Genomic DNA, 11,501 nt, shown 5'->3' with positions numbered 1-11,501 from the left:
TGTTGACAGTCATAACTTTGAAGCTGTAGATAATTTCGTCTATCTTGGAACCAACGTAAACACCACCAACAATGTCAGCCTGGAAATCCAATGCAGGATAACTCTTGCCAACAGGTGCTACTTCGGTCTAAGTAGGCAATTGAGAAGCAAAGTCCTCTCTCGACAAACAAAAACCAAACTCTATAAGTCACTCATAATTCGCGTCCTGCTATATGAAGCAGAGGCCTGGACGATGTCAACAACAGATGAATCGACGTTGCGAGTTTTCGAGAGAAAAGTTCTGCGAAAGATTTATGGTCCTTTGCGCGTTGGCCACGGCGAATATCGCATTCGATGGAACGATGAGCTGTACGAGATATACGACGACATTGACATAGTTCAGCGAATTAAAAGACAGCGGCTACGCTGGCTAGGTCATGTTGTCCGGATGGACGAAAACACTCCAGCTCTGAAAGTATTCGACGCAGTACCCGCCGCGGGAAGAAGAGGAAGAAGAAGACCTCCACTCCGTTGGAAGGACCAAGTGGAGAAGGACCTGGCCTCGCTTGGAATATCCAATTGGCGCCACGTAGCGAAAAGAAGAAACGACTGGCGCGCTGTTGTTGACTCGACTATAATCGCATAAGCGGTGTCTACGCCAATTAAGAAGAAAAAGAAGATGGTAGATGTACTCTGTTGAGTGGCAAAAGAGAGGTTTGCCGCACGCACATATTCATTTTTGGATGATGGAAATTGATGAAATCCACTGAAGTTCGCACACTTTTAGCGAAGATCATATCGACATATCAGCCTTCAGACCCGCGTCAATTATAGGGTGTTTAAAGCAGCAGTGTCCATTCACCTTCTATCCTTTAGCACACTTACCACTTTCACTTTTAAATAAAACCACTCGGTTAAGGTATACAAGTAATCACGGTTTTAATGATGTTATTGATTTATGTGTTTACAAATTCGGTAAATCGAGGTTTTTGAATAGTATTGCCGGAATACGGGGCAATTAAAAGCAAACGTTAATTTTAATTATTATAATGTTGAAAAGATATGCGGATGAGCCAAAAAGGCGCGAGGTCAAGCGGCGATGCGTAAGCTCCGTATGTAGGTCAAAACGAGACTGATCTTAACTTTTTAGTTGACCCCCTTTTCACCAGTGTGGTATGTGTTTGCGTGTGTGGATGTCCCCTCGCGTGTGGGTAGTGGAATGTAGCTTCGGTGTGTGTGGTGTATTGATGGTGGTGGTGTATTTGTGTAGTGGCATTAGGGGGGGGGGGGGGCGGCTTATCTCGTTTAGCCATCCCGGCCCCCCAAGGCGAATATTCAGCCTAGCAATCTTTGCAGTTGCTGGAGTGTGGCCACTACGTTGCTGAGTCCAGTGGCGGGGCGATGCTGTGGCGCTTTTGGACGACGCCTGGTTGGTGCAACGTGCTGCGAACGCCGTTGATGGGGCGCAGGCCGGGCTGCTGTAGTTCGGCGTCGCACCGTCCGGTTTCCTTGCGTGGATCTACCCGTGCTTGAGGCAGCTGGCCGACCTACATCGCGTCGGGGGGTCCTGTGCAGCAGCGTGTGATGTGGTCTGCCACACGTGTGGCATAAATCGGCTGAGACACACTCCTGCGTCCCATGCGTGTGCGACAGGCAGTTGAGGCAGTGCTCATGTGCCTGGGCCACACGCTGTCGTTGAGTTGGTGTTAGCTCCTTAAAGAGCCCACCGTGTTGGAGTCGATGTTTCCGGCGACATAGTGGGCATCGAATGCGACGCGGCTCGACTTGAGCGGATGGCGTTGATGGGGCTGCTCGTGAACCACTACCAGAAGCAGCAGTCGATACTGTCGCCTTGGTTGAGCGGGGCGGAGGAGTAGGCCCAGTAAGTGGCCCGTTGGTGGCTGACCGAACAGTTGGTGTTGTAGGCATGTCCACTAGACCTGTCCTTAAAATTCAAAATGTATTCTATGTTTACAGAATGGGTTATTTTTTTTCCTTTTTATGTAAAAATGTTAAACAAAAAATTTGGGGACAATCGGATGATGGGAAGACGGCGCGGAAACGTTTTAAAATTAAAAATTTCCTTCCTATAGCAAAAAACAAGTTCTATGTATTCAAGTATCAATTTTTCTTTTAGTGTATTATTTTTCTCCAATTTTTTGCATTATATTAACTTAAAACTACTATTTAAAGGAAATATTTTTATTCATATCAATTTATTTAATACATCTAGAAATATTAAAACTTAAATTAATTCTGATTTTTTATAGATCTTATATTTTTTTTTTGTGTTCTTCAACAACTTTAAGGAGGAACTGTTTTTCTTCTTCTTTATTTGTAAGAAAAGTATTGAAATCCTTTATAAATTTTAAACCTCTTTCCGCTGTATCATTAGTAACAAGCAATTTGTGGCATATTGTGCGACCATTTTGGAATTCCTCGTTTGTTTCCCAAGACTCTGGATCCAAATACAAAAAGTTGGTTGACAACTTGTACATCATAAAAAATGTTAAAGTTCTTTTGGATACAAATCCGCTTAAATCCGAATTGCCTAAGTCACTTAATTTTTTTGAAGTTATACTTCTTATACGACGCCGGAAAAGGTTGCGATAGATTCTGGTTGCGCAACCTTCCATATAAAAGTAACGCAAAGTTGCGCAACCTCGCTCCATCCATATGAATGTAACGCAACCTTGTCTGCGAAGATGTGCGAGCAGCAAGCGAAGCGGTGACAATCGGCAATCGTTTGTTCGTTTCTTTCGGCACAGCTCGGCCGACACAACAACACAACACAATGTTCCATGCTTATGCTGTTGTTGTTTTTGTATAACAATGTTTCAATTTTTGGTTGGTGACATATTCACATGTGTGCGCATATGTATGTTTGTATGCTTATGCATTATTGAAGTTATACTTCTTTTTCTTTCGTTTGTCTTTCATTTCTGCGAATTCTCAACTATTTTACGTATGTTTTGGTTGAAATACTCTGCGTTGGCCTTTCAGAATCACACAGAATCATTTCTGTGGTTTTTGAAACTGACCCACGAGGACGAGGTATATGGTTTTATCTGGGAGCGTGAGATTTAAGAAAATCGCTCGCTTACAAGGGATAAAATGACTTCTGAGTGGCGATTTTAATGAATAAATTCACAGAATCATTTCTGTGCTTTTGGAAATCTATATGTACTATTAAATATTTTTTTCTTACTAATAGAAAATAAATTTATCACAGCAATATACATAAACATATACATAATATTGCTGTGATAAATTTAATTTCTAATTAGTAAGCAAAAAATTAATAATAAATTTATTAAGACTATACTTCTCAGGGCATCACAGCAATGTTATGTATATGTATATACATATTATGCATATCTATTGCTGTGATAAATTTATTGCGAAAGCAAATGTTCTACAAAGTATGTATATTTCTATACTTAAACAAAATTATTAGAACCATCGTATGTTTCTTGCATTCATAACCAAATCATACTTAAGTCAGGGCAACCTAATTGTCAATGGTGGTGTTGGTGGTAAGCGCTTGGAAGGTCAAGATGCTAACACAGGTCCCAGGTTCGAATCCCGACAGAATAAATTTTTAATTTTTTGCTTTTAACATCGTATACTATAAAAATAAATATTTTTCTTTATTTTAATTTCTATTAGTAAGAAAAATATTTATTTGTATAGTATACGATTTTAAAAGGCATACATCTTCTATCCTATCTTGTGTATCTGCACATGCTCATATGAGTGTATGTATACGCATGTGCGCGCATTGACTTGCATGTTCATACATTCATATATACTTATATGTACATATATTTGCATACATTGCCGAACAAATAAATCACAAGCATACAAACATATATACATATGCGTACACATATGAATATGTCACCAACAAAAAATTGATCTTCACAAGTCAATCCGTCAGCCAAATTGGCGAAGAACAAAAGAGAGATGATTACGCTGCATATTCTCTTCCGCAACGAAGAGACGGAACTACTTTTTGAGTCAAAATTCATTCATTTAGACTTTGCTTTATTCTTCATTTTATGTGCATAATAAATTTATAAAATGTGAATTTAAGTTTTCTAGTTTTCTTTCATACAAAATGATATGCATTTCTGAATATCACTAAGAAGTATAACTTCATCCGCGCGTAGGGACTCCACGCACCTTTTTTTTTATTTTGCGATTGTTTTGTAGTTTAATAGTTGGCTCTTCTGATTTTAAATTTTTTACCATTTTTTTCTTAACATCTACAGAAACATTGAAATCAAAGAAAGCCATTGCGACGTTTTCCTCTGACATATACCACATGTGTTGTTGCATTTTTCTCAGCAATTCCGAAGAAATACTTGGGTCCACTTTTTCATAATTAATACATTCTTTTACAAAGTTTAAATCATGCAGGGGAGAGGTAATTGCATTAGAGCATTTGTACCAAGCTTTTATATATAAACGCACTAAAAAAACGCAAATTTGACTTAAGCCTTTTAATTCAGCTTTACTCAAGTGAAATTGATCACGAAAAAGAAATATTTTCAAGGAATATATTCCCTTTGTTATCCAACGTGCATGACTTGTAACTCCGGGTGTTTTAAATTTACCACCTTTGTCACCAAGAAATGTAAGTACTAGACGTAAAAATTTGTAGTCAGCACGAACAAAAGTTTTTTGTAATTGTGAATGACAAAATTGTTTGATGTCATTGCAGATGCCATCACTTATATGAGATTTTATATCTTCACAGTCGAGCCCACTCTTAAATGATGAAGTGTCAATATTTGGCCAGGCTTTGGCAAATCTCTCGAAAATTGAGACTTCTGGTGCTTGAGTCACTTTGAAATGCAGGTCGAATACACTACGTAAGTATATTTCTAGAATATGGTGACGGCATGGTAACGTCAACAAATTTCTTCCTAACATGCGTTGCAATTGAGCGCATGCTCCATTCATTGGACCAGTATTAGTGGACGTGGTGTCAAAAGACATGCCTTCTACGCGATCTAAAATATTCCATTTACTAAGTGTATCAAAAACGGCTGTAGCTATATTTTCACCAGTGGCAGATATAAGTTTTGGAGCGCCTAGAAATTTGGATTCGCCATTATAACTAACAAGCACTGCAATTAGCTCAACTTTTATTTTTTCAATTAGATCTGGCAATACTTTACCATCCCAGTGGACGACCATTGCTTGTGTATCACTTATCTAGAATAGAATATTATTAGTATTTAAATAACCTATACGTATATTTTCAATCATGGTATACTTTGTCAATAAAACTCTCTTGAATCCTCTGTGTTTCTTTTCTGCGATGCTCTTCCCTCAGTCTATGGAGAGTAGAACGATTGACTACCAAGTCGCTAGTGCAATGGCCCAATGCTTCTGCAGTCGCCATCAGAATGTGCATCGCCTTTCCATCGCTTACTTTGGCGCTATCAAGTGCTGAAAGCAATCGCGGTGTGATAAAATGTTTTCTTCCCCTGTTAATACAAGTTGAAGCAGTTTGTTCTGTATTTTTTTCACATTGGTTTCCGCTACTTCAGGCTCACTTTCACCAATATCTTCTTCATAGTCCATACCAAAATCTTCGTTGAGTTCGACTACACAATATCATTTTAAAATTGACCATTACCACTATAAATAAAATTAATTTCATTTGATAAACTTACGATTCACTTCCGACATTTGTTGATGTTTCCTTTTTCTAGACATTTCTTTCTCAATGCGGTGATCTGCTCTGTTTTGTCGCCGATACAATACCATGTCAGCACCGGCCATGCTACCAGGGCGACCTTTTTGCCTTTGTAGAATCAAAAATTCCTTGTCTTCGCTAATACGCATGTTTTGTAAGGCATCTCTATGAGCAATGTCAAACAAATTATCCAATACTGCAGAAAAGTCTTCAACAATTTTTTCTGAGCATCAGATCTCTTATTTGGTACGGGTTTTTGAATCTTCTGCCATAATTTGTACAGAGATTTTAATTTATCGACACACCTAGCTACATCTTTTGTCGGAATTCGAGCTTGTTGCCAAATTTTAATACAGCATTTATTGTTAATTTTGCACTTTCTCTCAATTGCCGATACACAAATCTAATGTTATAAAATAGTAATTGCAGTACTTGTTTGTTCGATGGTAGTTTAGCACCTGTTATCTGATGAGATATTCTTCCAATTAGTTCAATATTCACAACTTGTTTAGAACGTTGTCGTGTTTGTATATGTAATGTACTCGCAGTTGCTGGTAATTCACTCATTTCTTTTTTTTATTAAATAATCACAATTTCGCACAAATTAACACAAATTAACACATCTGATTTCAAATGCCAAACAAACGAGAGTGACAATTATTGAAAAAAGAACACAGTCCATTTACTGTTTTATTTCGCTGCCCAAAAATACCGTTAACAAAGTCTGCAGTCGTTCGTTTTTTATTTTTGCAAATATTGCTGGTCCACAGTCCATTTACTGTTTTATTTCGCTGCCCAAAAATACCGTTACCAAAGTCTGCAGTCGTTCGTTTTTTATTTTTGCAAATATTGCTGGTCCACAGTCCATTTACTGCTTTATTTCGCTGTCCAAAAATACCGTTACCAAAGTCTGCAGTCGTTCGTTTTTTATTTTTGCAAATATTGCTGGTTCATGTTGCAAAAATAAAGCAATCGTCAGTTACGACGATGGTGCGATAAAAAAAATATTATTTACCGTTTTTTCACTCGAAATAAGAACAAAATATTATTAAAATTATTCTTTATATCGTGCTAGTTGAGACATATTAAAGCATACATATTCATTTAATAAATACACTAAAAGAAAAATTGATACTTGAATACATAAAACTTGTTTTTTCCTATAGGAAGGCAATTTTTAATTTTAAAACATTTCCGCGCCGTCTTCCCATCATCCAATTGTCCCCAAATTTTTTTTTAAACATTTTTACATAAAAAGGAAAGAAATTAGCCCATTCTGTTAACTTAAAACACTATTTCAAAAATCTCCATATAACGTGGAACACCTCTAATATATATATATATATATATAATTGTATATATACTGGCATATACATATCTGATAAAAGGCCTACTTATGCTTACATTTGTGTATCTAAACACACAACATTAAAAATCAAAAAAAAAATTTTTCAAGTATTCACTTGACAACATTTTCCGGCAATACCCCTTATACTCAACAGTATAAGCAGGATTGCGCAAAAAGTAAGCTAAGGCAATTGCGAAATTCAAAAAGAGAAAAGAAAAATAACAAAACCAAACATACATACATATATGCCAATAGTCACCACTCTCATATGTACATACCTTACATATCGAAACAAAGTGAGAAACAAAATTAATGCGACATACGCCCACATGTATGTATAAACAGTAGAGGTGTTCTACGTTATATGGAGATTTTTGAAATAGTGTTTTAAGTTAACAGAATGGGCTAATTTCTTTCCTTTTTATGTAAAAATGTTTAAAAAAAAATTTGGGGACAATTGGATGATGGGAAGACGGCGCGGAAATGTTTTAAAATTAAAAATTGCCTTCCTATAGGAAAAAACAAGTTTTATGTATTCAAGTATCAATTTTTCTTTTAGTGTATTTATTAAATGAATATGTATGCTTTAATATGTCTCAACTAGCACGATATAAAGAATAATTTTAATAATATTTTGTTCTTATTTCGAGTGAAAAAACGGTAAATAATATTTTTTTTATCGCACCATCGTCGTAACTGACGATTGCTTTATTTTTGCAACATGAACCAGCAATATTTGCAAAAATAAAAAACGAACGACTGCAGACTTTGGTAACGGTATTTTTGGACAGCGAAATAAAGCAGTAAATGGACTGTGGACCAGCAATATTTGCAAAAATAAAAAACGAACGACTGCAGACTTTGGTAACGGTATTTTTGGGCAGCGAAATAAAACAGTAAATGGACTGTGGACCAGCAATATTTGCAAAAATAAAAAACGAACGACTGCAGACTTTGTTAACGGTATTTTTGGGCAGCGAAATAAAACAGTAAATGGACTGTGTTCTTTTTTCAATAATTGTCACTCTCGTTTGTTTGGCATTTGAAATCAGATGTGTTAATTTGTGTTAATTTGTGCGAAATTGTGATTATTTAATAAAAAAAAGAAATGAGTGAATTACCAGCAACTGCGAGTACATTACATATACAAACACGACAACGTTCTAAACAAGTTGTGAATATTGAACTAATTGGAAGAATATCTCATCAGATAACAGGTGCTAAACTACCATCGAACAAACAAGTACTGCAATTACTATTTTATAACATTAGATTTGTGTATCGGCAATTGAGAGAAAGTGCAAAATTAACAATAAATGCTGTATTAAAATTTGGCAACAAGCTCGAATTCCGACAAAAGATGTAGCTAGGTGTGTCGATAAATTAGAATCTCTGTACAAATTATGGCAGAAGATTCAAAAACCCGTACCAAATAAGAGATCTGATGCTCAGAAAAAATTGTTGAAGACTTTTCTGCAGTATTGGATAATTTGTTTGACATTGCTCATAGAGATGCCTTACAAAACATGCGTATTAGCGACGACAAGGAATTTTTGATTCTACAAAGGCAAAAAGGTCGCCCTGGTAGCATGGCCGGTGCTGACATGGTATTGTATCGGCGACAAAACAGAGCAGATCACCGCATTGAGAAAGAAATGTCTAGAAAAAGGAAACATCAACAAATGTCGGAAGTGAATCGTAAGTTTATCAAATGAAATTAATTTTATTTATAGTGGTAATGATCAATTTTAAAATGATATTGTGTAGTCGAACTCAACGACGATTTTGGTATGGACTATGAAGAAGATATTGGTGACAGTGAGCCTGAAGTAGCGGAAACCAATGTGAAAAAAATACAGAACAAACTGCTTCAACTTGTATTAACAGGGGAAGAAAACATTTTATCACACCGCGATTGCTTTCAGCACTTGATAGCGCCAAACTAAGCGATGGAAAGGCGATGCACATTCTGATGGCGACTGCAGAAGCATTGGGCCATTGCACTAGCGACTTGGTAGTCAATCGTTCTACTCTCCATAGACTGAGGGAAGAGCATCGCAGAAAAGAAACACAGAGGATTCAAGAGAGTTTTATTGACAAAGTATACCATGATTGAAAATATACGTATAGGTTATTTAAATACTAATAATATTCTATTCTAGCTAAGTGATACACAAGCAATGGTCGTCCACTGGGATGGTAAAGTATTGCCAGATCTAATTGAAAAAATAAAAGTTGAGCTAATTGCAGTTCTTGTTAGTTATAATGGCGAATCCAAATTTCTAGGCGCTCCAAAACTTATATCTGCCACTGGTGAAAATATAGCTACAGCCGTTTTTGATACACTTAGTAAATGGAATATTTTAGATCGCGTAGAAGGCATGTCTTTTGACACCACGTCCACTAATACTGGTCCAATGAATGGAGCATGCGCTCAATTGCAACGCATGTTAGGAAGAAATTTGTTGACGTTACCATGCCGTCACCATATTCTAGAAATATACTTACGTAGTGTATTCGACCTGCATTTCAAAGTGACTCAAGCACCAGAAGTCTCAATTTTCGAGAGATTTGCCAAAGCCTGGCCAAATATTGATACTTCATCATTTAAGAGTGGGCTCGACTGTGAAGATATAAAATCTCATATAAGTGATGGCATCTGCAATGACATCAAACAATTTTGTCATTCACAATTACAAAAAACTTTTGTTCGTGCTGACTGCAAATTTTTACGTCTAGTACTTACATTTCTTGGTGACAAAGGTGGTAAATTTAAAACACCCGGAGTTACAAGTCATGCACGTTGGATAACAAAGGGAATATATTCCTTGAAAATATTTCTTTTTCGTGATCAATTTCACTTGAGTAAAGCTGAATTAAAAGGCTTAAGTCAAATTTGCGTTTTTTTAGTGCGTTTATATATAAAAGCTTGGTACAAATGCTCTAATGCAATTACCTCTCCCCTGCATGATTTAAACTTTGTAAAAGAATGTATTAATTATGAAAAAGTGGACCCAAGTATTTCTTCGGAATTGCTGAGAAAAATGCAACAACACATGTGGTATTTGTCAGAGGAAAACGTCGCAATGGCTTTCTTTGATTTCAATGTTTCTGTAGATGTTAAGAAAAAAATGGTAAAAAATTTAAAATCAGAAGAGCCAACTATTAAACTACAAAACAATCGCAAAATAAAAAAATTAAGTGACTTAGGCAATTCGGATTTAAGCGGATTTGTATCCAAAAGAACTTTAACATTTTTTATGATGTACAAGTTGTCAACCAACTTTTTGTATTTGGATCCAGAGTCTTGGGAAACAAACGAGGAATTCCAAAATGGTCGCACAATATGCCACAAATTGCTTGTTACTAATGATACAGCGGAAAGAGGTTTAAAATTTATAAAGGATTTCAATACTTTTCTTACAAATAAAGAAGAAGAAAAACAGTTCCTCCTTAAAGTTGTTGAAGAACACAAAAAAAAATATAAGTCCTATAAAAAATCAGAATTAATTTAAGTTTTAATATTTCTAGATGTATTAAATAAATTGATATGAATAAAAATATTTCCTTTAAATAGTAGTTTTAAGTTAATATAATGCAAAAAATTGGAGAAAAATAATACACTAAAAGAAAAATTGAATACTTGAATACATAGAACTTGTTTTTTTGCTATAGGAAGGAAATTTTTAATTTTAAAACGTTTCCGCGCCGTCTTCCCATCATCCGATTGTCCCCAAATTTTTTGTTTAACATTTTTACATAAAAAGGAAAAAAAATAACCCATTCTGTAAACATAGAATACATTTTGTATTTTAAGGACAGGTCTAATATATATATATATATATTATACCATATACTGTTCATACATATATTTGGATGTACATATGTAATGTACCAAACTGTTTTCGGTTTCCCGGAAACCAACGGTAATTTGGAACAGTTTGGTGGCATCCGTTCTATTAAAATTTACAGGATCGTATACAGTTTTATAGAGATCAACTGTAACTTTCAACATACATATATGCAAATAAGTACAAATTGATTAAAATAATAAATGGAGTTGATACACTCACTTTGTGCCGCTTCAAGGGAGTTTGAGGGCTTTATATATAGTTTTGAATGGGGAAGTGGGAGTAGTTTGCCACTGCGTCCAATTTGGTTCCTCTCTGTTTCCTTTCCTTTTGGTTGCTTGTTCCACAGGTTTAAGTTTCTCTTCGTTGGTTGGCTTTCCCCCGTTGGTTTGATTTCCTTCGTTGGTGGGCTGTTCTTTTTATTATTATTATTTTTAAAATTATTTAATTTGGTGTTTTTAATTTTACGTTTATTTTGGTTTTTCACAAGGAAATTAGATTTTTTTTAAAAACAAATTTTTAAATATATGTCAAATTCGCGCCCGGTGTTTGATTTTTTTTTTTTTTTGGTTTAAGCACTGCTTTGTATGTATATGTATATTTTTATGTATTT

The 11,501-nt window shown here is 35.6% G+C and overlaps 2 protein-coding genes and 1 pseudogene across 3 annotated transcripts; 2 read left to right on the top strand and 1 right to left on the bottom strand.

Moving 5' to 3' along the window:
• The first annotated feature begins 2,979 nt into the window (after window positions 1-2,979).
• On the top strand, window positions 2,980-3,109 carry LOC125779842 (small nucleolar RNA U3; annotated as a pseudogene).
• A 900-nt stretch (window positions 3,110-4,009) lies between these two features.
• On the bottom strand, window positions 4,010-5,804 carry LOC125779334 (uncharacterized). 2 transcript variants are annotated; one of them, XM_049460626.1, is made up of 3 exons: window positions 5,667-5,804; window positions 5,264-5,597; window positions 4,010-5,202 (listed from the first exon to the last, which is right to left on the bottom strand). In XM_049460626.1, exons 2-3 carry the CDS (start codon window positions 5,402-5,404, stop codon window positions 4,138-4,140), a joined length of 1,206 nt encoding a protein of 401 aa, XP_049316583.1. In that variant the 5' UTR covers window positions 5,405-5,597; window positions 5,667-5,804; the 3' UTR covers window positions 4,010-4,137. The 2 variants fall into 2 exon arrangements, with proteins under 2 accessions (XP_049316583.1, XP_049316584.1); XM_049460627.1 differs by lacking the exon at window positions 4,010-5,202 and having other exon boundaries at window positions 5,209-5,597; window positions 5,667-5,798.
• Window positions 5,805-6,288: 484 nt separating this feature from the next.
• LOC125779300 (uncharacterized) lies at window positions 6,289-10,808 on the top strand. The gene is made up of 3 exons (XM_049460567.1): window positions 6,289-8,735; window positions 8,805-9,138; window positions 9,200-10,808. The coding sequence occupies exons 2-3, from the start codon at window positions 8,998-9,000 to the stop codon at window positions 10,550-10,552; spliced, it is 1,494 nt and encodes a 497-aa protein (XP_049316524.1). The 5' UTR covers window positions 6,289-8,735; window positions 8,805-8,997; the 3' UTR covers window positions 10,553-10,808.
• Window positions 10,809-11,501: the final 693 nt, after the last annotated feature.

The sequence above is a fragment of the Bactrocera dorsalis genome, chromosome 6, assembly GCF_023373825.1.
Source record: "Bactrocera dorsalis isolate Fly_Bdor chromosome 6, ASM2337382v1, whole genome shotgun sequence".
In the NCBI taxonomy this organism is placed as follows: Eukaryota; Metazoa; Arthropoda; class Insecta; order Diptera; family Tephritidae; genus Bactrocera; species Bactrocera dorsalis.
Note: the sequence above shows the minus strand (reverse complement) of the source record. Positions and strands in the feature narration are given on the sequence as shown.